The 27,703-nt window shown below is 35.8% G+C and overlaps 3 protein-coding genes across 6 annotated transcripts; 2 read left to right on the top strand and 1 right to left on the bottom strand.

Moving 5' to 3' along the window:
• Positions 1-386: 386 nt before the first annotated feature.
• LOC110667896 (uncharacterized) lies at positions 387-13,794 on the bottom strand. Of its 4 annotated transcripts, none has more exons than XM_058136273.1 (5): positions 13,553-13,701; positions 13,152-13,290; positions 11,917-12,411; positions 1,010-1,254; positions 387-779 (listed from the first exon to the last, which is right to left on the bottom strand). In XM_058136273.1, the coding sequence occupies exons 3-5, from the start codon at positions 12,363-12,365 to the stop codon at positions 541-543; spliced, it is 933 nt and encodes a 310-aa protein (XP_057992256.1). In that variant the 5' UTR covers positions 12,366-12,411; positions 13,152-13,290; positions 13,553-13,701; the 3' UTR covers positions 387-540. The 4 variants fall into 4 exon arrangements, with proteins under 4 accessions (XP_057992256.1, XP_057992257.1, XP_057992254.1 ...); XM_058136274.1 differs by having other exon boundaries at positions 13,147-13,290; XM_058136271.1 differs by lacking the exon at positions 13,152-13,290 and having other exon boundaries at positions 13,625-13,794.
• A 1,422-nt stretch (positions 13,795-15,216) lies between these two features.
• On the top strand, positions 15,217-16,189 carry LOC110667891 (uncharacterized). Its single transcript, XM_021828855.2, has 4 exons — positions 15,217-15,372; positions 15,557-15,662; positions 15,756-15,833; positions 15,931-16,189. The coding sequence occupies exons 1-4, from the start codon at positions 15,313-15,315 to the stop codon at positions 15,993-15,995; spliced, it is 309 nt and encodes a 102-aa protein (XP_021684547.1). The 5' UTR covers positions 15,217-15,312; the 3' UTR covers positions 15,996-16,189.
• A 5,840-nt stretch (positions 16,190-22,029) lies between these two features.
• On the top strand, positions 22,030-26,461 carry LOC110667913 (probable NAD(P)H dehydrogenase (quinone) FQR1-like 1). The gene is made up of 3 exons (XM_021828911.2): positions 22,030-22,176; positions 22,300-22,972; positions 25,856-26,461. The coding sequence occupies exons 2-3, from the start codon at positions 22,413-22,415 to the stop codon at positions 26,112-26,114; spliced, it is 819 nt and encodes a 272-aa protein (XP_021684603.1). The 5' UTR covers positions 22,030-22,176; positions 22,300-22,412; the 3' UTR covers positions 26,115-26,461.
• Positions 26,462-27,703: the final 1,242 nt, after the last annotated feature.

The following is a 27,703-nucleotide window of genomic DNA, read 5'->3' on the forward strand; positions in this document are numbered from 1 at the left end:
GAAGAAAAATATAAATCAAAGTCTAGGTATGAGCTATAAAATTTAGCCAACCAAAACACAAAACGTTAAAAAATAACTTTCAATTTTACCGGAATTTTGTGAATTACATGAAAATCTGCATTATTCCCTTAATTTAAAAAAGGAGTTTACCAGCATTATCCAAGCATTTGGGAGAAAAGTCTTCTGTGGACTCTATTTGAACTCCGAAATGTTTCCAAAACAAGACTAGTTATATGCCATCATTCATAAAATCCCTTGGTTTCTCTATCACAATGAGAGTGAATAGCAGCCATTAGATATCTTCTTTTTTATTATTGTTATTATTATTATTATTTTTTTATAATGAGTTGCTCCTTAATTAACATCAAATAAAGAAATGAAAAATCTAGATCAAATACCACAGGCCAAAATTTTCTTTCAAAACTTTCCAAGCTTCAAGGTGATTAAAAGGAATTCACAATGGGGCATAGACTGAACCAAATATGAGCACAGAACTCTTCTAACCTACAAAGTGGATGGATGATTGACTACATTTCTTCATCATAGGGATTTGAGTCTAGCAAATGTCAAATAGCCAGTGTGACCTCTAGATTCACCACATGGCCTAGCCAAGATTACAGGTGAACTGGTATTTTCCTGCATTTTACTTTCTTCGTTTGAACGCTGCCTTCTTTTGTAAGGAGGAGACCCAAAAGAAACACTTTCATCGCCCTGGCCACAATCCATTTTTCCTTCATGAACTTCGTATGTCCGAAGGAGCACCTCAAATGTCCTTATGTCTATATGCCAGCACAAGATACATGTATTAGCATCCATAACAGGTTACTGAATGGGGAATAAAACAGCTGATCACTAGAAAATCTGTACTTAGAAAAATCTATTTCTTGAATTACACACTAGAAGAGAAAAAGGACGAGTCAAAAACACTATATAGGCCACACGGGGTATCCTGTAAACACATTACTAGATTTAAAAAATGAGAGGACTCACTAATAGTACTACAACTTACCCGTAAAACTTGATCTAAGAGCTGCACAAGAACTTTGCACTTGCTCAATGCATGGGGAGAAAGAGCACAAAATCCCATCACGTTTCAACATTTTCCCAGCTGAAGGAATGGCCAGCCATGGTTGGGGTAGATCCAGAAATACAGAATCAGCCAACCCAGTATATTCATCTGGAAATCCCTCACCCTGAATGTCTCTAACTCCAACTGTGACTAAGCTGCTTACTCCTGTCCTCTCAAAATCTTCCCTATTTACATATTAAAAAAAAAAAAAAAGGTAAAGGGGATTGCATAAATTAATGAAACCTGGTATGAATAGTAGAATCTTCTTTCCCCAAGAACAACCCCGCAGTCTCAATGATAAAAGGACAAAAAGAAGAAGAAAAACTTAATTTGGTCTGAAGATTAGCTTCATTTAAAGTGAATTTGGTCTAATCTCATTGCAACTAGCTATAGTACCAAACAAATACTATGTCTCCCTCTTAGTTTGCCCTTGTCCTTTGTCCAGTTTCCCAATAAAAATAGAAAAGGCTCATCTGAGTAAATTAATTGAATGCATGAAACAGGAATAGAAATGAGGGAAAAATCATAGTTGAACTAAGACTCAAAGATAAGCTAGTTAAAGTGAAGAAAATTGATAATAAGATCATCTCCTTGAAATTAGTATTGGAAAATGAGACTAGTAAGGGACAACTATTAAGGGCCAAACTAGAAGTTTTGGTCTAGTCCGGCTCAAAGTTCAGGGAACCCCCAAACTGGGACTAGCCCTATACTACCAAGGTTCGGTTTGATTCGGTCCTAAGAACCATTGACCAATTCTGGTTTCGATTTCAAATGGACTGGGCTCGTGTCTAAGGCCAACTATGTTATATGAGAGTGAATACTAGGCATTTAAATTACAATAAATACACAAGATGGGTATGCTAGATATGCAAATTTTAAGATGGATGTTCGGTAACACGATAATGGGTAAGATTAGAAATGATCATATCTGTAAGATAGTTTATGTAGCACAAATTGGAGATTAAATGAGAGAGTCAATTAAGATAGTTTATTGACGTCCAACATAGAGTATTGAATGTTTAATACAGGAGTATGATAAGTTAGTGGTGGAAAGAGTGAAAAGGAAAAGGAGAAACCTAAGATGACATAGAGGAAATTAGTATGAAATGATTTACAATTTTTTAATATTAATACAGAATTGGCTTTAAACAAAGCTAAATGACAAAAAAGAATTAATATAGCTGACTCCAACTAGTTTGAGGTTCAGGTATAGTTGTTGTTGTTGTATGAAATGATTCTTTCATTAGTAGAGAAGATGGGATAGCCCTCTCACATTTTAGATAACAAATCCGGTACCGCTTTTTATAGACAAGGTAAACTCTTGATAAGCTTGATCTTAAATTACAATTATGTTACATACTATAGAAAGAAATATAAGAAGAGAATATGATTAGTTATTCTAAAAGATGGGGAAGTTAGGAATTGGAGGAAAATGTAGATGAGTTTGTTAGGGAGCCAACTGTTCTGTAGTTGGCAAGTGAGTTTGTTAGAGAGCCAGCTGTTCTATAGTTGGCAAAATGAGACAGCTGAGGTAATTATGAGATAGTTGTTATACAAATACCTCAGTTATATTTTTCTTGTATTCATTCCAGCATTTACAAGAAATACAATAACTTCACTCTATTTTCTTTTCTCTCCCTCTCTCTCTCTCTCTCTCTCTCTCTCTCTCTCTCTACTCTTCTATTCTTTTTTGTTAGGGTTCTCAAACCCTAGCATTGGTATCAGAGCTTTGCATCCAAGAAACCAGTGAGTAATTCTTCCTTAAGGGTCGCAACCATGACTAGATTTGTTGTGCTTGGCCCAGAGATGGTACGGATTGCAGAATTGGATGAAAAAAAGAGGAATTTGCAGAAAGCAACTTAGAGGAATGCTAAGGAACTAAATGATTTCAAGAAGGAGATGAAGGAGGAATTAAACAAGACTTCTTTAACAAATAATGCCATTTTGGAGGACTTGTGACAAATGATGATCACTCATGTGGTGGAAAGGAATAAGGGCAACAACAGTTCGAATAAGGGTGGAAGCAGAGTCGAAAACAGGGGAACGCAATCTAAACCTGTAGTGCAGCCAGTTCCAATGATACATTCAGTCCTTATAATCCAGTCAATTCCTGCAAATAATAGGGGATTATTACATATTTCTAACATGGGAGGTATGTCTCCACTATTGCCAAAAAATTGAGTTAGTTACTTTTGAAGGTAAAGAACCAAGGGCTTGGTTGAGAAAATGTGTGAAGCATTTTGAGGTGTATAGGGTCCTTCATGATCAGAGAGTGCAATTAGCAAGTCTTTTCTTGCTTGATAGGGCTGATGCTTGTTTTCCCAATTGGGAAAAAGGAGAGAAACATTCTTGGTAGGAATTTGAGAAGGAAATTTGTAGTAGGTTTGGGAGGATGGATTAGAAGATATAGTGGAGGAATTTATGAAACTGAGACAACAAGGGACTGTGGGGGAGTATCAAGACAAGTTTGAGGCTTTAAGAATAAGGATGGAGAGGCTATTATCTAATAGGGGGAATCTTACATTTTGTCAGCATTTATAGGAGGTCTAAAAGATGAAATCAGATTAATGGTAAAGGTGATGAAACCTTTCACTCTTTCCTAAGCTATTGAAATAGCTAGATTGCAAGAACAATTGTTAGAAAACACCAAGAAACCTAGATCTACAACTAATTCTTTCAAATTCAAAGCCATAACTAATAGTCCCACAACTTATTCCAATTCTTCTTTCCAGTATTGCAGACCTTATCAAACCTATCAATACCCTCCTAGATTACCAAATTCTGATTCTCAAAATAAACTCAATCCCCTGTTACCAAGCAACAATCAGTAGGTAGTACTGCTACAGCTACTAATACTTCCATAGTAGCCTCAAAACCTAATACCAATCAGACTCAACCAATAAGAAATTTACCTAAACCATGTTTTAGATGTGGTGAAAAGTGTTTTCCTGGCCATCAATGCAAGCCAAAGACATTGAATGCTTTGTGTATGGATGGGAAAGATGAGGAATTGGATGAGTGGTGGCATGATGCGGAGGCTAATATAGAAGAATTGGAAGATGCTAGTTCCACCTTATCTGTTCATGCTTTAGAGGGTAGTCATGGGGCTGACACTATAAGAATGTTAGGGATTCACAAAAATAGGCAATTGGTGATCCTCATTGATAGTGGTAATACCACTAGTTTTATGGACAAGAGGATGGCACAGGAACTGAAATTAGACTTAGTGCAGATTCCATTTAAAGCAGTTACCGTTGCTGATGGAAGAAAATTAGGTTGTAACCATCTATGTCAACAATTTAAATGGAAAATGCAGCATAATGACTTTATGTTTGACTTCAGAATATTAGATTTATGTGGATTTGACATGATTTTGGGGGTTGATTGGTTAAAAGATCATAATCCAGTTCTTTTTGATTTTGCCGCATCTCAAATTACGATTGCAAAAGATGGCCAACGCATTCAATTGCAGCGAATTGGAGAGGAAAATTTGCAATCTAGATTGTGGCATTCTGATAATTTGTTGAGCAGTGGATTTTTCAAACTCCTTTATTCTGTGTTATGAATTCCAACCTGTCAATAGATTCTTTGGCTACTACAACTGCTGTTTCTGTTCCAAATGAGAGGTTGTAGGATTTAATTTGTAAGTATAAGGGTGTTTTTGCAAAACCTAAGGGGTTGCCTTCATTTAGGAGTCATAATTATGCTATTCTCTTACAATCAAATGCTCAACCCATCAATATTAGACCCTACAGGTATCCTCATTATCAGAAGGCTAAAATAGAAAAACTTGCAACTAATATGTTAGAATCTTCAATAATTCAACCTAGCACTAGCCCATATTCCTCTCTAGTTCTTTTAGTGAAAAAGAAAGATAGCATATGGAGGTTTTGCATTGATTATAGAAGGTTGAATGATCAAACAATAAAAGATAAGTTTCCAATCCCTATTATTGAAGATCTATTGGATAAACTGAATGGGCTAAAATCTTTTCTAAGATAGATTTGAGGGCTGAATATCACCAAATTACAATGTTGCCTAAAGATATTCCTAAAACAGCCTTTTGAACACACCATGGGCATTTTGAATTCAATGTGATGCCTTTTGGACTCACTAATGCTCCTGCAACATTTCAAGCCTTAATGAATCACATCTTCCAACTATTTTTGAGGAAGTTTGTGTTAGTATTTTTTGATGACAATTTGGTGTTTAGCAAGGATATGGAGTCTCATTTGCTGCACTTGGAGGAAGTTTTTAAAGTATTGCAGGCCCAACAATTATTTGCAAAGCAGTCTAAATGTTTTTTTTTGGGGCAAGCTGAGATTGAATATTTGGGGTATATAATTTCAGCGGCAGGAGTATCTATAGATCCTAAGAAGGTGGCTGCCATAGTTGATTGGCCTTTGCCTTCTTCTGTTAAAGAACTCAGAAGTATTTTAGGCCTCACAGGGTATTATAGGAAATTTGTTAAGCACTATGGCATAATCTGCAGGCCTCTTACTGAATTACTGAAGAAAGATTCTTTTTATTGGAATAAGGCAGCCCACACAGAATTTGATACCTTGAAGAGAATGATGTTTGAAGCACCAGTCCTTGCTCTACCTGATTTTTCTAAGCCATTTATTGTGGAAATTAATGCAAGCAATTGGGGAATGGGTACAGTTTTACAGCAGCAAGGGCATCCAATTGCTTATATTTCTAAGGCATTTGGTCCTAGGAGTCACGCTATGTCAATATATGAAAAAGAATTATTGGCTATTACTTTTGCAGTCAGCAAATGGAGACATTATCTGGAGCAAGGGCAGTTCTTTATTAAGACTAATCACGAAAGCATTAAGTATCTTTTGGAGCAAAGATTACATAACAATTTGTAGCAGAAGGGTATTTCAAAGTTGCTAGGTCTGGATTACAAAATTTTAGATAGAAAAGGCATTGAAAATAACGTGGTAGATGCTTTATCCAAAAGGTGTGTTGATGTGGGTTGTCATTCTTATGCTATGTATTCAGTGGTGGTTCCTGTTCGGATGCAAAAGTTAATTGCTAGTTATTAAAATGATGGGAAAGCTTCTGACTTAATCAAGCAATTGTTGTTGGATAAGGATGCAGTTTTTGTGTATCAAGTGAAAAATGGTATTTTGTATTACAAAGAAAGAATGTATGTGGGGATTACTACCAATTGGAGAAAGGTATTGTTGGAATCTTATCATAGTTCAGCAGTGGGAGGCCATTCAGGTGTTCATGCTACTTATTTGAAATTAAAGAAAATTTTCTTTTGGCCTGCTATGCTTAATGATGTCATGCAGTGGGTTCGTAAGTGTAATACTTGTGCTAGATGTAAGCAAGAGCATTGTGCTTATCCAGGGTTATTACAACCTCTACCAATTGCAACTCAAGCTTGGCAGCAGGTGTATATATTTTATTGAAAGGTTGCCTAAGTCAAACCTTTGTAGTTTGCGCTTAGCCGGTCCCAAGCCCGGATAAAGGAGGAGGGTTGCGGTAGGTGACAACCAGCGTAAAAATTTCGTCACACCCTATGATATGGATTCAAATGATATAAACGTTGGGGCGTCCTCTACTAACGACGCGCTACATCGGAGCCCGGGTGTAGTGATAAATATGCAAGGGTGTAGGGCGTTCACCGAAAGCGACGCGCCATGCCGGCGCCCGGGTGTGGTGTTAAGTGAGCAAGGGTTCCCACATCATGGACGGGTGTGGGTAAAGAAGTTGGTCCATAAGACAGATAATAGAACAAATAGTGGAACAGAACACAAGATAGACATAGAAAATAATAGAAGATATCATAGAAGGAGACCAATTAGGAAGGAGCAGGATAGGAGGAGGATCAGGGTTGGTACTTGGAATGTTGGATCACTTACAGGAAAATTAATGGAGCTTGTGGATACCTTGGAAAGGAGAAGGGTGAATATTGCTTGCATTCAGGAGACTAAATGGGTAGGAGAGAAAAGTAAGGAAGTGGGTAATTCAGGGTACAAATTGTGGTTTACCGGAAAGGAGAGAAACAAGAACGGAGTGGGTATAATCATAGACAGGACATTGAAAGACGCAGAGTAGGCGTGGAAAAGAGTAGGAGATAGAATTATACTAGTAAAGCTAGTACTAGACGGAGAAACAATAAATATAGTTATTGCTTATGCCCCACAAATAGGACTAGACAGTGAGAGTAAACAAAGGTTTTGGAAAGATATGGATGATTTAATGCAAAGCATACCGAATGAAGAGAATGTTTTCATTGGTGGAGATTTAAATGGACATGTAGGAAGTGATAGGCAAGGTTATGAGAATGTTCATGGAGGTTTTGGTTTTGGCAGTCGAAATGAGGAGGGAAAAAGCATCATGGATTTTGCTATGGCATACGACCTAATACTAGCAAATACCTACTTTATAAAAAGAGAGTCACATTTAGTGACTTTCAAAAGTGGGCAACATAGAAGCCAAATCGACTTCCTCTTAACCAGGAAGACAAATAGAGCTCTATGCAAGGATTGCAAGGTCATTCCAGGAGAAGCTTTAACAAGTCAACATAGGTTGGTGGTCTTGGATGTTAAGTTTAGGAACAATTCAAGTAAGGTCAGAAGAAATAGTTTAGCTCGAACAAAGTGGTGGGAGTTCAAAGGAGTAAAGCAAGTGAAGTTCAAAAATGAGCTTCTTAAGTCCGAAGTATGGAAGCTAGATATGGAGGCCAATGATATGTGGATACAGATGGCATCAAAGATTAGAGAAGTAGCTAGAAAAGTACTTGGGGAGTCTAAAGGACATGGACCACCCTCAAAAGAGAGATGGTGGTGGAATGAGGAAGTAAAAAAGGCAGTGAAGAGAAAAAGGGAATGGTATAAGAAATTACCTAAATGTGATAATAATGAGGCATATGAACAGTACAAGATAGCAAAGAAAGAGGCAAAAAAGGCAGTTAGCCAAGCAAGAGCACAGGCCTTTGAAAAGTTATATGAGAAACTTGGAACTAAAGAAGGGGAGAAAGATATTTATAGATTAGCAAGGAGTAGAGAAAGGAAATGTCAAGATCTCAATCAAGTTAGGTTCATTAAGGATAAAGAAGGAAAAGTGTTGGTGAAAGATGAGGACATTAAAGAAAGATGGAGAAATTATTTTAATGATCTCTTTAATAATAGTCAAAATGGAAATTGCGTGAATATAGATTATAGAACAATAGAAAAGAATGTAAATTATACTAGAAGGATTAGATCTTTAGAAGTAAAGGAAGCACTTAAGAGAATGAAAGTAGGTAAAGCCTGTGGACCCGATGAAATACCAATTGAAGTGTGGAAGTATTTGGGAGATATGGGAGTGGCATGGTTAACTAAATTATTTAATAAGATTCTAAACTCAAAGAAAATGCCTGATGAATGGAGGAAGAGTATTTTAGTACCTATTTTTAAAAATAAGGGAGACATACAGAGTTGCTCAAACTATAGGGGAATTAAACTCATGAGCCATACTATGAAGTTGTGGGAGAGAGTTGTGGAGCATCGATACAGAGTTGCTCAAACTATAGGGGAATTAAACTCATGAGCCATACTATGAAGTTGTGGGAGAGAGTTGTGGAGCATCGACTACGTCATGATACTTCTATCTCTCTCAATCAATTTGGTTTCATGCCTGGTCGTTCAACTATGGAAGCGATCTTTCTCATTAGAAGCTTGATGGAGAAATATAGAGATGGGAAGAAAGATCTACACATGGTTTTTATTGATTTGGAGAAGGCTTATGATAGTGTTCCAAGAGAGGTCTTATGGAATGCGTTAGAACAAAAGAGGGTATCTATTAGGTATATACAAGTATTGAAAGATATGTATGAAGGAGCAACTACTATTGTGCGCACAGTGGGAGGGAACACAAGAGATTTTCCGATCTCAATTGGATTACACCAAGGATCAGCCATAAGCCCTTACCTTTTTACATTAGTTTTAGATGAACTGACGAAACATATACAAGAGAGTATTCCTTGGTGCATGATGTTTTAGGATGATATTTTTCAGATATATGATACACGAGAAGGAGTAAAAAGGAAGCTAGAAATTTGGATAATTACTCTAGAGTCAAAGGGTTTTAAGTTAAGTAGAACGAAGAAAGAATACATGCATTGCAAATTCGGTGAAGGCCAAATCGTGATAGGGAAGGAGTTAGTTTGAATGGAGTGGCACTGTCCCAAAGTAATCACTTTAAATATCTAGGCTCGATCCTTCAAGTAGATGGGGGATGTGAGGAGGATGTTAGTCATAGGATTAAAGCCGGATGGTTGAAGTGGAGACGTGCCACGGGAGTTTTATGTGATCGTAAGATTTCCAATAAATTAAAAGGAAAATTTTACCGTACAGCCATACGACCGGCTATGCTATATGGTAGTGAGTGTTGGGCCTTTGAAAGAGTCCTACTCATCTAAGATAAGAGTTGCAGAGATGAGAATGTTAAGGTGGATGAGTGGCCATACTAGACTAGATAAAGTCCGTAATGAAAGTATTAGAGAAAAGGTAGGAGTGGTGCCAATTGAAGATAAGTTGAGAGAAGGGAGATTGAGGTGGTTTGGTCATGTGAAGCGTAGACATACGGAGGCTCCAGTTAGACAAGTAGAGCACATTAGGCTAGAGGATAGAAAGAAAAAAAGGGGTAGACCTAAATTGACTTGGAGGAGAGTAGTACAGCATGACTTAGAAGCATTACACATTTCTGAGGATTTAACCCAAAATCGTTCAGAGTGGAAAAAGCGAATCCATATAGCCGACCCCAAATTTTTGGGACAAAGGCTTAGTTGAGTTGAGTTGAGTTGAGTTGCCTAAGTCAAAAGGGAAAGACACTATTTTGGTAGTTGTTTGCATATTTAACAAATTTGGCCATTTTATTTCACTAGCACATCCATTTTCTGATGTTTCTATAGCCAAACTTTTCATTGATCACATTTTTAAGTTGCATAGAGCTCTTCAAGTTATTGTTTCTGACAAAGATAAAGTGTTTACCAGCTTATTTTGGCAAGAATTGTTTCGAAATATGGAAATTAAACTTAATTTTAGTTCTGCCTATCACTCTCAGTCTGATGGACAGACTGAAAGAGCTAATCAATGTGTGGATAATTATTTGAGGTGCATGGTTCATTTGAGGCTAACTACTTGGAGCTCTAGGTTACCTATGGCAGAATGATGGTATAATTCCTCTTATCAAAGTGCTATTCAAATGACTCCATTTGAAGCACTGTATAGGTATGCTCCACCTCTGTTTCATGAGAATTTTACTATTTATTCATTAGTGTTGGGGTTGTAGGGAGATTGTTACAGGAAAGACAACATCTTAATAATCTCTTAAAGGAGAATTTACAAACGGCCCAGCATAGGATGAAGCAGCAGGCCGACAAGAGGAGAACTGAGAGGGAATTTGCTGTTGGGGATTGGGTGTATTTGAAACTTCAACCTTATAGGCAGACTTTAGTATCTGTTAGACAAACCCTTAAACTTTCTGCTAAGTTTTAAGGACCATTCAGAGTTCTTGCTAAGTTTGGAAAAGTTGCTTATCAATCAGACCTGCCTCCAATAACTACTATTCACCTTGTTTTCTATGTATCCATGCTTAAGAAGAAGGTTGGGGATGGTGTAATGGATGCTACTGATTTACCTATTATGCAAGATGACCATATTAAAGTTGTACCTGAGCAGGTGTTGCAGACTAGAATAATTGAAAGAGGAGACTAGAGAGTGGAACAAGGACTTATTAAATGGCTTAATCTGTCAACAGAGGATGCCACTTCGGAAGATAGAAGTTTTATTGAGGGGCAATTTCCTAAAGTCTCACTTTCTTGGGGACAAGAAAGTACTAAAGGAGGGGGTATTATTACGTACTATAGAAAGAAATATAAGAAGAGACTATGATTAGATATTCTAGAAGATGGGGAAGTTAGGAATTGGACGGAAATGTGGATGAGTTTGTTAGGGAGCCAGCTGTTCTGTAGTTAGCAAGTGAGTTTGTTAGAGAGCCAGTTGTTCTATAGTTGGCAAGATAAGACAGCTGAGGCAATTATGAGATAGTTGTTGTATAAATACCTCAGCTATATCTTTCTTGTATTCATTCCAGAATTTATAAGAAATAAAATAACTTCTCTCTATTCTCTCTCTCTCTCTCTCTCTCTCTCTCTCTCTAGTGGTGAGCAAATTTCGGTCTAAACTGAAAAATCGAACCGAACCGAGTCAATTTGGTTCAATCGGTTTGGTTCAATTTATAAATTTTGATAATTTCGGTTAATCGGTTCGGTTATTTTCATTAAAAAAAAAAAAACCGAACCGAAATTATATATATATAGGAAATCCCAAAATTTTTGAGTTCTAATTTTTAAGTTTTTTTTATATTTTTGTTATTGAGATTTAATGTTGAAAAAATGAAATCTTACAAAATTCAGTTTGATCGGTTTAAAACCAAACCAATATTATCGGTTTGGTTCAGTTCGGTTCCCTCTTAGTGATCGATTTAGTTCAGTTTTTAAAATTCTTGATTTTCGATTTTCGGTTTTATCGGTTCGGTTCGATTAGTGATCGATTTGGTTCAATTTTTAAAATTCTTGATTTTCGATTTTCGGTTTTATCGGTTCGGTTCGGTTCCGAACCGAACCGACCGTTTGCACACCCCTATCTCTCTCTCTCTCTCTCTCTACTCTTCTATTCTTTTCTATTAGGGTTCTCAAACCCTAACAAATTACAAGATTCACCAACTTATTTTTGAACCCTAGATTTGAAACAGAATTTAGATTTTTCATTATATATATAATGAAAATTCAACACAATTCAAAAATCAAACAATATATACTAAACAAGGGAAAATCAATTTCTTACCTTGCTGAGGCAGCTCTTTGTTCATGGAAATCAAACGTATAAACATGTCCTGTAGGAGCCACAGCCCTTGCAAGTGAGGTCGTTAAAGATCCACTACCAGTGCCAGACTCTAGTACCAAACAACCAGGAACTATCTCCAAGTACATAATCACAAAGGAAATATCAGCAATATAGAGGATCTGAGTCCGGTGGTTTAAAACTAGAGTCCATAGTGCAGGAGTTGCAGCTAACAAATAGACAAATCCACCCTTGTTGCTAAACACTTTGGACCCAAAAGGCTTTCCAATCCAGTCTGAATGTTTAAATACACCAAAACGGTTCTGGAGCACTGAAGTCTCACATACTCTAATTGCCTTCATTGTATCATGCTTCTCATAGACGATAACCAAATCTCCATCTCTTATGCACCGTGTAAATGATAACTTTTTCGTTGAATCAGTAAGCAACATCTTTAAATGTGGAACCTGCTGATGTAGGGGTTGGTAGAAGCACAATCTGTCATGAATAGAATGTATATGAGGATTAGCATGGTAACTAGTGAACCCTATCACAAACATCTGATGCTTTTATCCAATAAACAACATAAGATATTTATAAAGTACTGTTTACTCTTTACTGTGATATTGGAGGACTTTTGAGCAAGCCCATGACATCCATATTTGTATAGCATTCAATGTAAGTAGATATAATTAAAGATAGTGAAAGTAAAACATGATAAATAAACAATAAAACTTCACCCCTATAAGTGTCAAAGAGAGTTTCTCTAGGAAAGAAGCAATATAAAACAATCACATAAAACAGATGGATGGTACAGGCAAAATCCAACATAAAGCGAACATCTAAGAGACTACAGTGTAATAAAGTTAATGCATTGCTGTCCCTATCAACCCTTTTATTTGAATTCTCTAGGTCCTTCGCTTTGGGTTTGGGTTTCGGGTTTTCACTAATGCATCACACACATTCCATGATGTTAAATTCAAAAGTAATATTCATGGTTCCATTCTTCACCAATGAATAACTTGGCTCAAATCAATCAGAATTCCAATGCAAATAATCTATACGAATTCACATTCTCCATTATGTTATGTTAAGGGCCAAGCTTTATGTGAGCTATCGTGGTACTACAACTGTCAATGAACAAACTCACATAACCCAAGTATGCATTTTTCTAAAGCCCAAACAAAGATTATAAGCAGCACCAATACTAACAAAACATGAAAACAAACCCACCAAACCTGTTGCTGGTAAAGCATAGGCAAAGAAAACAGTCAATAAGCAGAAAAGGCTCAATGGATGCCCAAAACACCACACCCTATATCCATCAGCAAGCATCAATACTAACAAAACAAGAAAACAAACCCACCCAAGCTGTAGCTGGTAAAGCAAAGGCAAAGAAAAGAGTCAATAAGCAGAAAAAGTTCAATGGAAGCCCGGAACACCACACCCAATATCCATCAAAACTAATCCAATTCAAAATTACAACATCATGAAAACTGGTGGTTGTTCAAGAAATTGAAGATTATACTAATACCAACCCAAGGAGTACATAGAAACTACAAAGTACAGCATGTAATCGAAGAGCAAATCATAGAATTTAGAGAGCTAGGAAAAAAATTCATAAAAAAAAAACACTCACAAGCAATTGGTAATGAGAAGTTGGTAAAGGAGGAGAAAATAGATAGCGCAAATTGGCCAACGGCTTTTCTACCTTCTGAGTAGGGTTCTCTGTTCTCTTCTGCCTTTTTTCCGTTCTCTTTTCCCTCTATTCTCAACCATTTTACTTTTGGGCTATTGGGTTTTCTTTATGAACCAGAAAAATCATAGCCCAATTCTTGATTCTCCCATTGAAGAATTCCATTGGGTCTTCAACGCCCATTAGAACTTCAAGCTTCTTTTTGGAATGGGCCACAGATGTAGTAACCGAGCTAACACCCCAAAGTTTTATATTTCATTAAGCAAAATAATAACATCAAGTTCAAGTAATATTGATTCTCTCAAAAAAAAAAAATATATATATATATATATATATATTGATTTTTTAAAATTAAAAATAAAAAAATTTTATAAATTGTTTTTTTATTTATAATTTAAATTTATTGAAAGATACTAAATTTTTGTCAACTCTTTTAAATCGTTTAAATATGTGAAAACTCGGTCAAAATTAATTAATTTTTTTATTTGAAAAAATTAATACTTAATTTTTAAATATTAGTATTTATTTTTTTCTGTATTTTGATAATTATATTATTGTATTTCTGAGGTTTGGTTCAGTCAGAATGCATAGTCTCCATTTATTTTTATCATATTCCACCAATCAAGGAAGTTAAAATGAGATTTTTTTTATTATTTCAATGATACCTTTACCTCTCTCTCTTGTTGCATTGTCTCTTTTCTATTTCTCTTTCTTTTAGAGAAATTTTTATCTGAATTAGATTCATAATAGATTTAAAATATAAAAATGTGAATCCACATATTTAATAAATATATTATACTATATATCTTATAATTTGGTTCATGATATATTGAATTTAGTAAAAATCCTCACTTTGCTATTTCCCATCTCTCTCTCTCTCTCTGCTATTTCTCTATGGGGGAGAAGGGGTGTTGGGTTGAAGAGTATCATTTTTTATTTATTTATTTTTTGAGGGAGGGAACGGGTAAGAGGCATATACAGAGACCATAGAGAGTGTTTGAGTGGGAATGTAAAAGAGGGTAATTTCATGGTTTTACTCATTGTTAATGACTAAATCTATCAAAATATGGACGTAGTGATTATTTAATTGATGGAATGAAATCCCATGAATATAATAATATAATTATCAAAATATAGAGATTAAGTAATAAATAATAACAATACCCAAAAAATAAATAATAATTTAGCCTTTTATGCAATTATTCAATGCTCTTGATGTTAAAAATAGAATAATATCTTACATTTACACACGCATGAAGATCTTTGAAATTATTAAACACGAATCCAACCATACAAAATGAGATGAATTATTATTTTTTTTAGTTGATAGAATGTGGTTTGGCTTTATATTTTACTCTTAAAAAACCAATCTGATTAGTAATTTCATGGTGGAATAAATGGCTAAAGGGGTCACCATCATCATTACCCATCTCAAAAAATCTTTATATATAAAAATAAAAACTGGGTTCTTATCACTAGAGGATGAGGTGAGCCCTTGCTTTAGATTTCTCATTCACTTTTGGCCCTTCACTTGGATATCTGGATAACAGCCACTCTCTTCTTCCATACTATTTGCAATTTTTATAGCCAACCCCTAAATATCTTACGCTAAAATATCTAGCAACCTTCACTTTTTGCATTACCCCTCTCTCTCTCTCTCTCTCTCTCTCTCACACACACACACACACGCAAGGTCACACACAATGTGCAATGAGCATCAACTCCCTTGTTTGCATTGCCAACCACAAGACTATATTAGAATGGTAAAATGATTATACTATCTAACAAAAGCTTAGATACTGCAGAATCTTTGCTTTTGTTTGTACATTGTACTGGCTTCTTGTTATTTACTATTATTATTATATTCCATGAAAGTAGGAGAAAACTAAGCAAATTATTTCATTTGTTAATATGAAAGTCTTGTGATAAATCATATGTTTTTTATAGGTTCAACATCTGATAGAGAGGTGCCTGCTCTTTCAAATGAGCAGAGATGACTGCATCAAGGCACTTGCAAAGCATGCTAGTATTCACCCAGTTGTCACTCTTACAGGTTAATTTGCTTTCTTCTTCTTCTTTTTCTGCTTCTTCTTCTACTTCTTCTTCTTCTTGGGCTTGACAACTTTTTGCTTCCTGGTGCCTGCAGTGTGGAAAGAGTTGCTCAAAGAGAACAAGGACTTCTTCCAAGCATATTTCAATGCTACTTCTCCTAAGCACTCAACCAGTAAGCCATCAAAACATTTGATAAGGAAACTTCATCAATTAAATAAACTTTCTTTCTTCCTTCCTTTCTTTACGAATTTGTGATTTTCTTTCTCTAGGTAGATCTGCTGCTGCTGGGAGGGTAACCTCCTTGAGCCATATGGCTTGTTACACGTCCAATTAGCAATATAATAAATAGAGTAAGCTTAAGAGCTGAAGACTTGTATGCTGGTGCAGATAGCTGCAGATTAAGTTGTATATTCAGCAGTTAGGAGATAAAAATAAAGAATGAAATTTAATATCTCAAGCATATATAAACATTGTAAAGTTAGTTCCCTACTCATTTAATTTGTGTGTATTTTATAGCCTTGCCGGTAATTATGTGTAAAATATATTAAGTTATACAAAAATGCATGATTTATTGGTTTAAATTAATATATATATATATATATATATATATATATATATATGCATATAGAGAGAGAGAGGAAAACCCTAATAAACTCAAAAGATCAAAGTGACTAAAGAAAAATCCTGTATGTATTGCTAATTACAGATAATTAATTACTTCATGAAATATTTTGCTCAAGTAACTCAGACTTGTGATTTCACGGTTCACATCATGCTACCTATATTTGCAAAGCTCCTACTCTACTGTTGAGTGCATTGGAATTCTGCAATAGACATGGAGATGGAACAACATTTATAGACCATAAGATTCAAGCTAACCAGGGAGTCAACTGTATAACATTAAAATAAGTGAAAACACTATCTCCAAGCTATTAACAAAAGTGCAGCTGTACATAAAGCAGGACAGGGGAATTTATCCATATTTCTATCAATAACATTACTCTATAGTTCCTAATTATTGACAGCACATAAAGCAGGACAGAGGAAGCCAAGAAAAGGAAAAATACAAGAAAAACAACAATGCAAATAAAAAAAGGCAACTCTGTAGTACCAAAGCAATTTCTGCATTCTATCAATAATTGTACTCAGCAGTGCCAAAAATACACAGAGAGTTTTAACTTAACTATATTGAATGGCAACTCCGTAACACCAAAGCAATTTCTGCATTCTATAAATAATTGTAGTCAGTAATGCCAAAAATATACACATTGAATTTTAACTTAATAATATTGAAATCATTTCCATAATTGTAAAGCTCGAGTTTTAACTTAATAATATTGACTTTCTGCTGCAATTTGGCATTTGGGGTGGGGGGAGGTGTATTTTACTAGAACCTTGATCCTCGCCAAAAGTATTGCTGTCCCACCTTCCTTTCAATTTTTATCATTTGGATACCCACGTTCTTCTGGTTGCATGATTATTATTAGTTTAAATATACACATATGCATATGTTGATACATTTTAACAACTAAGACACAGAATGTGGTTTAATTATGCGGCTACATATATTAAAAAAAATTATCAACTCAACTCAACTCAACTCAACTCAACTCAACTAAGCCTTTATCCCAAAAATTTGGGTCGGCTATCTGGATTCGTTTTCTCCACTCTGAACGATTTTGGGTTAAATCCTCAGAAATGTGTAATAATTCTAGGTCATGTTGTACTACTCTACTCCAAGTCAATTTAGGTCTACCTCTTTTTTTCTTTCTATCCTCTAACCTCTAACCTAATGTGCTCTACTTGTCTAACTGGAGTCTCTATATGTCTACGCTTTACATGACCAAACCACCTCAATCTCCCTTCTCTCAACTTATCTTCCACTCCTACCTTTTCTCTAATACTCTCATTACGGACTTTATCTAGTATAGTATGGCCACTCATCCACCTTAACATTCTCATCTATGCAACTCTTATTTTAGATGCATACGACTCTTTCAGTGCCCAACACTCACTACCATATAACATAGCCGGTCGTATGGCTGTACGGTAAAATTTTCCTTTAAATTTATTGGGAATCTTACGATCACATAAAACTCCTGTGGCACTTCTCCACTTCAACCATCCGGCTTTAATTCTATGACTAACATCCTCCTCACATCCCCCATCTACTTGAAGGACTGAGCCTAGATATTTAAAGTGATTACTTTGGGGTAGTATCACTCCATTCAAACTAACTCCTTCCCTATCACCAGTTTGGCCTTCACTGAACTTGCAATGCATGTATTCTGTCTTTGTTCTACTTAACTTAAAATCCTTTGACTCTAGAGTACTTCTCCAAAGTTCTAGCTTTCTATTGACTCCTTCTCGTGTCTCATCTATCAGAACAATATCATCCGCAAATATCATGCACCAAGGAATACTCTCTTGTATATGTTTCATCAGTTCATCTAAAACTAATGTAAAAAGGTAAGGGCTTATGGCTGATCCTTGGTGTAATCCAATTGAGATCGGAAAATCTCTTGTGTCCCCTCCCACTGTGGGCACAATAGTAGTTGCTCCTTCATACATATCTTTCAATACTTGTATGTACCTAATAGATACCCTCTTTTGTTCTAACACATTTCATAAGACCTCTCTTAGAACACTATCATAAGCCTTCTCCAAATCAATAAAAACCATGTGTAGATCTTTCTTCACATCTCTATATTTCTCTATTAAGCTTCTAATGAGAAAGATCGCTTCCATAGTTGAACGACCGGGCATGAAACCAAATTGATTAAGAGAGATAGAAGTATCATGACGTAGTCGATGCTCCACAACTCTCTCCCACAACTTCATAGTATGGCTCATGAGTTTATTTCCCCTATAGTTTGAGCAACTCTGTATGTCTCCCTTATTTTTAAAAATAGGTATTAAAATACTCTTCCTCCATTCATCAGACATTTTCTTTGAGTTTAGAATCTTATTAAATAATTTAGTTAACCATGCCACTCCCATATCTCCCAAATACTTCCACACTTCAATTGGTATTTCATCGGGTCCACAGGCTTTACCCACTTTCATTCTCTTAAGTGCTTCCTTTACTTCTAAAGATCTAATTCTTCTAGTATAATTCATATTCTTTTCTATTGTTCTATAATCTATATTCACGCTATGACCATTTTGACTATTATTAAAGAGATCGTTAAAATAATTTCTCCATCTTTCTTTAATGTCCTCATCTTTCACCAACATTTTTCCTTCTTTATCCTTAATGCACCTAACTTGATTGAGATCTTGACATTTCCTTTCTCTCCTCCTTGTTAATCTATAAATATCTTTCTCCCCTTCTTTAGTTCTAAGTTTCTCATATAACTTTTCAAAGGCCTGTGCTCTTGCTTGACTAATTGCCTTTTTTGCCTCTTTCTTTACTATCTTATACTGTTTATATGCCTCATTATTATCACATTTAGGTAATTTCTTATACCATTCCCTTTTTCTCTTCACTGCCTTTTGTACTTCCTCATTCCACCACCATCTCTCTTTTGAGGGTGGTCCCTGTCCTTTAGACTCTCCAAGTACTTTTCTAGCTACTTGTCTAATCTTTGATGCCATCTGTATCCACATATCATTAGCCTCCATATCCAGCTTCCATACTTCGGACTCGAAAAGCTCATTTTTGAACTTCCCTTGCTTTACTCCTTTGAACTCCCACCACTTTGTTCGAGCTACACTATTTCTTCTGCCCTTACTTGAATTGTTCCTAAACTTGACATCCAAGACCACCAACCGATGTTGACTTGTTAAAGCCTCTCCTGGGATGACCTTGCAATCCTTGCATAGAGCTCTATTTGTCTTCCTAGTTAAGAGGAAGTCGATTTGGCTTCTATGTTGCCCACTTTTGAAAGTTACTAAATGTGACTCTCTTTTTATAAAGTAGGTATTTGCTAGTATTAGGTCGTATGCCATAGCAAAATCCAGGATGTTTTTTCCCTCCTCATTTCGACTGCCAAAACCAAAACCTCCATGAACATTCTCATAACCTTGTCTATCACTTCCTACATGCCCATTTAAATCTCCACTAATGAAAACATTCTCTTCATTCGGTATGCTTTGCATTAAATCATCCATATCTTCCCAAAACCTTTGTTTACTCTCACTGTCTAGTCCTATTTGTGGGGCATAAGCACTAACTATATTTATTATTTCTCCTTCTAGTACTAACTTTACTAGTATAATTCTATCTCCTACTCTTTTCACAGCTATTACTGCGTCTTTCAATGTCCTGTCTATCCACTCCGTTCTTGTTTCTCTCCTTTACGGTAAACCACAGTTTGTACCCTGAATTACCCACTTCCTTACTTTTCTCTCCTACCCATTTAGTCTCCTGAATGTAAGCAATATTCACCCTTCTCCTTTTCAAGGTATCCACAAGCTCTATTAATTTTCCTGTAAGTGATTCAACATTCCAAGTACCAACCCTGATCCTCCTCCTATCCTGCTCCTTCCTAATTGGTCTCCTTCTATGATATCTTCTATTGTTTTCTATGTCTATCTTGTGTTCTGTTCCACTATTTATTCTACTATCTGTCATATGGACTAATTTCTTTACCCGCACCCGTCCATGATGTGGGAACCCTTGCTCACTTAACACCATACCCGGAAGCCGGCATGGCGTGTCGCTTTCGGTGAACGCCCTACACCCTTGCACATTTCTCACTACACCCGGGCTCCGATGTAGCTCGTTGTTAGTAGAGGACGCCCCAACGTTTATATCATTTGAATCCATATCATAGGGTGTGACGAAATTTTTACGCTGGTTGTCACTTACCGCAACCCTCTTTCTTTATCCGGGCTTGGGACCGGCTAAGCGCAAAGGTGGAGTTATTAAAAAAAATTATCAATGTATTTTTAAATGCACTCATTCTACCATGCACTGTTGTTATTTCCTAAATCATGACATCTCAAGATGACACCAAGTGCTTTGCTGACTGTGCTTATGGATTCTGACAGTCCATATGCCTTTGAAGCCCACGCCTATCCATCAAGCGGTGTCTTTGAGGTTGAACCTCGACACCTGGTTGCAAGATTAGGAAATCAATTTTCATGGGGACAACATTCATAGAGTTTTTCTTGATTCGAGAATTCATGGAACGCCAGTCTGCAAATTACAAGGGTGATGCATATATATCGTTTGATAGTTAAGAACTGCAATCGTTTCTCTAAGTATATATGTTACAAGCTGCTGGCAACTCAATAACAAAAAGGTAAATCGACTTGCAAGAAAAGGTATTTGCTAGTATCTTTCTTAAACACCATATACTTAATATTGAGCATAAATGCTTTATTTCATTGTGCCATATTGACACTTGAGATTCAAACTTGTCCCTTATGATTGTCATAGATGTTGAACGCAAAAACTTGTTATTAATATTTGTATATGTTGCCTTCCCATTGTCTAGAAAGTAATTTTTTTGGTAATTTAGAGCTCACTTTCACTCATGGTGTTCTTCCTTCAGGTTCACAGTGGAAATGCATAGGCCCTAAAGGCAAGGCAACCACAGTATGACATGACACTAATTTCCATGAATGTGATAATGAAAAGAATATATTAGGATGTGGCTTCCTATTTTCACTCATGGTGTTCTTTCTTTGTGAACTTGTATTCTGATGTTAAGCATTCATATGTATATTGCTGGAATGATCCAATGTAGATTATCAGGTTGCTCTATTCAAATCAAGTTCACCAACCTTTTATTAACATTCTTGTGCTCTCACTATCTTCGGGTTAGAAATGCCATTTTGCCGGCTCAAAGCCCTTGAATTTCATTGTGTTGACCAATGATTCCTTGATCTAATGGTTACAATGAGGTGGGCTTGAGAGAGATATAAGGTTTGAGCTTGGGGCTAAGTATACTGTTTGACTGGAATTTTACAGCTTGCTATCTGACTCCCGTAGTTTTCAGGTTATTGCAAGAGCTCAGGAATTATTAGTCTAGTTGGCTAACAGTTGGGACACACTATCTGACAATAAAAAAAAAAAATTCATTGTATTGATTATTCTTGAACTCTAGTCTACTCCCAGTGTATGTTAGCAGAGAAAATTAAAACAACTCAGCTGCTTTCTGAAGCAATTGCTTGAGGAAACTAAAATTTAAAAGATCTATGTATAATTTTTAGCTCTTCACAGTTCATACTCCAAAATAAAATTGATTGCTGAAACAGCAAGAAATTTACTTTCAGATGGATCATTTATATATTTTGGTTATCAAGAAAGTTATTTCCATGTTTCTTGTGGTTTTTCCAAAGATTACTTGGCAGGTAAAGATAGAAATATCATTTATTTTCTCATGATCTGTTGGATGTGAAAGATTCGTGCAGTTGACTAACGACTTTAAACGGCCATTATTAAAGCGAGTGAACGGGAAGGAAACGCCGTCGTTTTTCAAAGAACTGTACTTTATGGACCAAGTGCCAGCAGGAACAGCAAAGAAGAAGGGAGAGAAAAGTCAACAGCCTCAAGAACTCATCAGGTACCCATATGGCCAAATTCTTGACTTCCATTTTCATGTACTAGCTGTCATCATTTTTTGTTGTTTCTGTTGTGAATTCAACATTCTTATCAACTGTGCAACCATTCTTTGGTCACTATATAGTTCAAAATTTCAAGTGGAACCAGAAGAAGCCAACAATTCTTGCTCAAGATTCATATAGCTTTGAAGCAGAGTCATATTGTAGCAGCAAGCTAATACCCATATTGAATTCTGGTATGGGTAAGGGTGGTGGATGTGTACCAAGCAAGACAAAGTTGCCCGTAGGAGTATCTGATCAAGATCCTCCCCTTCCAGAAAGAAACTCTCCAATTATTACCCAAAACCAAAACCAAAGCGAAAGCGCAACCCAAACCCACTCCACCACAATCCAGAATAGCACCACACTAGCACTTAAGAAGCTTAAAATCTTCATAATTTTTTACTCGATGTATGGCCATGTGGAGTTCTTGGCAAGAAGAATGAAGAAGGGTGTCGATTCCATTGATGGTGTCGAAGCAGTTTTGTTCAGGGTCCCAGAGACACTACCAGTGGAGGTTTTGGAGCAAATGAAGGCACCCCCTAAGGGAGATGAGATTCCTGTGGTGTCAGTTGATGAGCTAGTCAATGCTGATGGGTTCTTGTTTGGGTTCCCAACCAGATTTGGTTCTATGTCATCTCAGATGAAAGCGTTTTTTGACTCCACAGATGAATTGTGGATGGAACAAAAGCTAGCAGGAGTGCCTGCTGGGTTCTTTGTGAGCACTGGCACGCAGGGGGGCGGGCAAGAGACAACAGCGTAAGTGTGGGAATTTGATTTTATTGGTTATTTTGTTAGATGTATTGTGTTTAGTATTTTGTGCTGTGTTTGGTTTCTTTTGGTATAATGGGATGTAAATAATCAATTTAATTTTCTTTGTTGATGAATCAAGATTTATTAAGGATTGGAAAATAATTGCCTAATCTCCATGCCCAATGCATTCACAGTATATTGAGGTATTATGAAGAAAGTGTAAATGAGTGTTGGCACTACGTTTCTGTCATCCTAGTTCTTTAAGTAGATGTTGACTGTGGTGCAAGAGAAATAGGTTATGCTTAGGAATCTGGTAGAAATAGCATATTAGACATGAATCTTATATATCTAATTAAAAATAAAAATAAAAATAAAAATAAAACTTTAGATTTGTTTCTGCTTGAGTGGATTAATCTTTAAGTTGAAATTGCTTCTCCAATACCCTGGCCATGATTATTTGAAAGGGATCATGAAGTAATTTGTTTGTGTCGGAATAGAAACTATTTGATTTCTGAGCTTTTTTCCTAAAGGTTGACAGAATCTCACTGGTTAGTCGCTAATCAAATATGGTTGCTGTTGTAAAACACAACCAACCCTGGTTGACATAACTCAATTTCATTCTGCACTCTCCTTGTCTCTTACCTTGTTTGTAAGCATTTACAAAAATAAATCAATTTAGTCTTTAAAATTAAATTTGAAGTGATCTACCAAACATTGTATAGATGAGAATATCTTTTGGAACTACCTTGGGTCATGAAACTCTCTTCCATATTTGTGCTTGTGCAACAATCTACCACACTGTATATCTAGTGTTTTAGTTTTTGCATTTGGGAGCATATTTGTTGTTCTTTAAGTTGGCAAGGAATTCCATTTCTGCTTTCAAATTGCATTTTTTTGAGTCTTGACGAAAAGGGAAGTCTGCATCTCATGAACTATAATGAGTGCTTAAAACATTATAGTTCAGTAGGGTTAGCTTGCTTTTCAATGTTTTGCTCAGCAGGGTTAAGAGTCATCTCTCATCCAGGTGGCGAACTACTTGGTTGCATAGTGTGGTTTGGTTCTAATTATCATGCTTTTGGCATTTGGTTACCATCAAGTGTGGCAAGCTTCTGCATGGTGGAAATTGGGGAGTGCTGCTTTTCCCCACAACCCCTTCTTCCAAATCTTACTCACCCTGAAACTTGGGTAAAGGGCCTTGATGGTATTTGGGTCATTTGTTTAGTCTTATATTGCTTTGAGTATATATATTATATATATTTGCCAGTTGCCACTCAACCCATTTACTTGTTTTTTCTTTTATTCTACGTTGCATATTGTTGCTTGACTAATGAGTGTCCACATTTAGGTCCATCCAACAATGAGATATGCAATTGTTGATACCATTAATTAGGACTCGTGACTTCAGAGGCTTATATGCTGGATTATCACCAACACTAGTCAAGATTAGCACTTCTGTCGTGCATGCATGCTGGCATGCGTTGCATTACATGGTCACTATTTTTAATAGTGACTGGGTCTCTAGTTGTTTCTTTGCTAAGTGACTAGACAAACGACTTGCAAGTCTTGTTTTTAATCCCCAATTTTGAGTTTGAAAATTCAAACTCAGACTCCTTTGGTAAATAAGTTTCTTAAAACACAAACTTTTGGGGAAAAAAAGCTCTTGATTTGATGCATGAACTGCTTGGAAAACTTTGGTAACTATCAACCTCGAAATTTCAAGGGGAATTGAGGTGTGATTTTCACCTTTTTATATGAGAAGTTTTTATGATGCAGTAAGTGTCTAGGTTTCACGCCATTATCCGTTAATGTTGACAGCATTTTTGTTTAACTGATTTTTTGTTGGATAGATAGTTATGGTCCTGTTTAGGTTCTTATATGAAAAATTTCCTGCCAAAGAACTTTTATTTGAGAGTTTAGGTGACAGTTAATTCTTAGATTCAGCTGAACGATCATGCCACTAATATAATTTTCTAACATGACTGGGCAATATAAAATACGTTAGTGTTACAATCATACCCTGCCAATATCTGGATTTTGTGAGCTCTTTTATTTCTTCTTCTCCTGCACTCTACTATGTTTTGTGCTAATTTGCTAAATTATTGGTATTCTTGGCAAAGACAGTATGTTGATGTGAAGTCTGATATTATAAATTGGAAGGAAATTTACAATTTGAATGAATAATTAGAAAAATCTTAAGTTGTCCATTTCATTTCCCAATAACATAAAATATGGAATTTTTGGGTAGTCATTGGCTTCTAGTACCTTTACAAGAGCCTTAGATGCTCTAGATCTTTTACTCTCAAGGACATGTTTAAGTTTACTTTCCTTTTATATGTTTTTGCATGAACCCCACAAGCAAGACTTGTGTTTCAACTCATCAATATTAAGCTTCTTTTGGCAATTGCTTATCAAATGCAACCATGATGCTTTCCTATGATACTGTTCAGTTATCTTAGGAAACCTTTTATTTAGAACATCTGATACTCTATCTGGAGAATCCCGCTTATACTGCTGAGTACTTATCTGGACCTGCAACATATATTAGCCCAAACAAAAATCAGCATCTCAACAAACTGGTTTTGTCACTTGGATATATTAATTTGAAAAGTATCAATTAATGCAGGCATATATGATTAGCTTTCCAATTATACAGTGTGCATGAGTTGCGCTGTTTGTTGTTGATTATTAGTAACTAAGCATGTTATTGAAATTCAAAACCATAACTTAATGCTAGATATCTAATTTTGCAGTTCACGTTTTACTGTTAGGAACTTAGAAAAATTTTTAAAGGGCAGAATTAATGATAGCGTATTTGAGGGCAACTTCCTTCATCATGTAATGTGAAGCTGACAATTTTCATCCAATTGGTTTGTTTTGTTTATATTGCAGCTGGACAGCAATTACTCAATTGGCGCATCATGGGATGCTCTATGTTCCCATTGGGTACACTTTCGGAGCTGGAATGTTTAGAATGGATTCCATTAGGGGAGGGTCTCCATATGGTGCTGGAGTCTTTTCTGGAGACGGCTCGAGGCAGCCAACTGAAACAGAGTTGGCTCTTGCTGAGCATCAGGGAAAATATATGGCTACAGTAGTCAAGAGATATGCTAAGCCTTTCTCGCTGGTGTCTGGTAACAACCATAGCTAGTGTTAATGAAGCCAAGATCCATTTGCATATGCACCATGTTTGTTAATTAGTTTTGTGCATGCTTCTCTCTGTTCTTGAGTCAATAGATGCAGCATCTCAGTAGATCTTATCTAAACGATCGAGGAGCTTGTGATTTTGTAATTAAATGTGCACGTACTTCCAATTTTCACTGGTTCTTCGCGTCTAGCTCCTCAATGGTTGGAAATCTTACATATTTGTATATGGTTTGAAATTGTCATTCGATTGTGTCCGTTTATTTTTCATGTAAACTATTTGATTGTAATGTCATAATGATCAATAAAATTTGTGAGGGTTTTTTTATTGAAAATAAAATCTTTTCATTCAAACTCAGATGTAAGTGTCATAGCATCAATATAGTTATAATATCACCATGCTTATTTACATGCCCTATCTCCCATAGAGAACTCAAATTTTGCCACTACTTCAAGCTTACAAGTTAACACATCATAGTGATGGCAGTATTCCAACAACCCCAAAATGTATCATGAAGTTCACCCAAAATCAGTTGGTCTTGAGTTGGATTGTTTTGTTAGCACTCTATATGAGTCTGTTCTTCCGCAAGTGGTGGAAGCAAGACAATGCCCTTCACCAGAAACTAAACTTGATCAACTCAGCAGCTAGCAATCCTGCAGTCTCTTCATGCATCAGCCAATTCTAGTCCTGCACAACCTTGAGTTTTTGACATAGAAGCTACTCATCATCTAACATCATATATGAAAAATTTGGACATTCATTATGATTTATGAGTTACTGGTTTTGAAAATGTCAACATGAGCAATCGTACCACCCTTCTAATCTCTTGCATTGATTCTTCCTCTGTTTTATTAGTTGATAAAAAAAAAAAAAATCATAATCTCACCTAATTTTCTCCATGTGACACCCTACCAGAAAGCATTATTACACACTTAAAAGCATAAGAGGATTCCCAGTTGAAGTTGTTGCAGACACCAGCTGGAACACTAAGTATGCTTGATCTTCTCTTGCTTTTTTTTTTTTTTTTTTTGTAAAAAAAAAGAATTGAAGTAAATACTTTTTCTGCTTATTACCACAATGGTCAAAGCAAAATAAAAGGCTTTTCTTTCTGTTTCAGTAATGATTTAGTTCTCAAATTTACACACTTAAAAAGGGCATTTAAGTATACTAAAATATATAAATTAATCCCTAATTAATTTTTAAGTAATAATTTAATTCTCAAATTTAAATTTCGTTAAAAAAATTGTTGTTAACTCATCATGTGTTGTATGGCTAACCTTTTAAATTAGAATAATGGTGATAAACTCTTTACAAGTGGAATCTTCTAATATTGGATATATGAATCGAAACCCATCATTGTCCAGCACATCAATGTTAAACTTTGAATCGAATAAGCATAAGGCATGTGCGATGAACACCAAAACAACTAATCTTTCTCTTAACTTGGTAGTCTACCCAATAGTATCATTTAATGTGCCAATCAGAACCCATTTTCCTTTTCATAGAATTAACAAAAACAACACATAGGTCCTCCAAATATATATATATATATATATATATGAGCTTTGAGCAATTTGACAGACAAATTAAAAACC

The sequence above is a fragment of the Hevea brasiliensis genome, chromosome 15 (assembly GCF_030052815.1).
Source record: "Hevea brasiliensis isolate MT/VB/25A 57/8 chromosome 15, ASM3005281v1, whole genome shotgun sequence".
In the NCBI taxonomy this organism is placed as follows: domain Eukaryota; kingdom Viridiplantae; phylum Streptophyta; class Magnoliopsida; order Malpighiales; family Euphorbiaceae; genus Hevea; species Hevea brasiliensis.

Coding starts and splice junctions, on each gene's coding strand:
- LOC110667896 (XM_058136271.1), bottom strand. CDS start 13,692: ATGGTTGAGAATAGAGGGAAAAGAGAACGGAAAAAAGGCAGAAGAGAA. Junction 12,412..13,624: donor CAGAGAACCCTACTCAGAAG/GTAGAAAAGCCG, acceptor TATTCATGACAG/ATTGTGCTTCTACCAACCCC. Junction 1,255..11,916: donor CAAAGAGCTGCCTCAGCAAG/GTAAGAAATTGA, acceptor ATATGTAAATAG/GGAAGATTTTGAGAGGACAG.
- LOC110667913 (XM_021828911.2), top strand. CDS start 22,413: ATGGGTAAGGGTGGTGGATGTGTACCAAGCAAGACAAAGTTGCCCGTA. Junction 22,973..25,855: donor GGCGGGCAAGAGACAACAGC/GTAAGTGTGGGA, acceptor TTTATATTGCAG/CTGGACAGCAATTACTCAAT.
- LOC110667891 (XM_021828855.2), top strand. CDS start 15,313: ATGTGCAATGAGCATCAACTCCCTTGTTTGCATTGCCAACCACAAGAC. Junction 15,663..15,755: donor CCCAGTTGTCACTCTTACAG/GTTAATTTGCTT, acceptor TGGTGCCTGCAG/TGTGGAAAGAGTTGCTCAAA. Junction 15,834..15,930: donor TTCTCCTAAGCACTCAACCA/GTAAGCCATCAA, acceptor TTCTTTCTCTAG/GTAGATCTGCTGCTGCTGGG.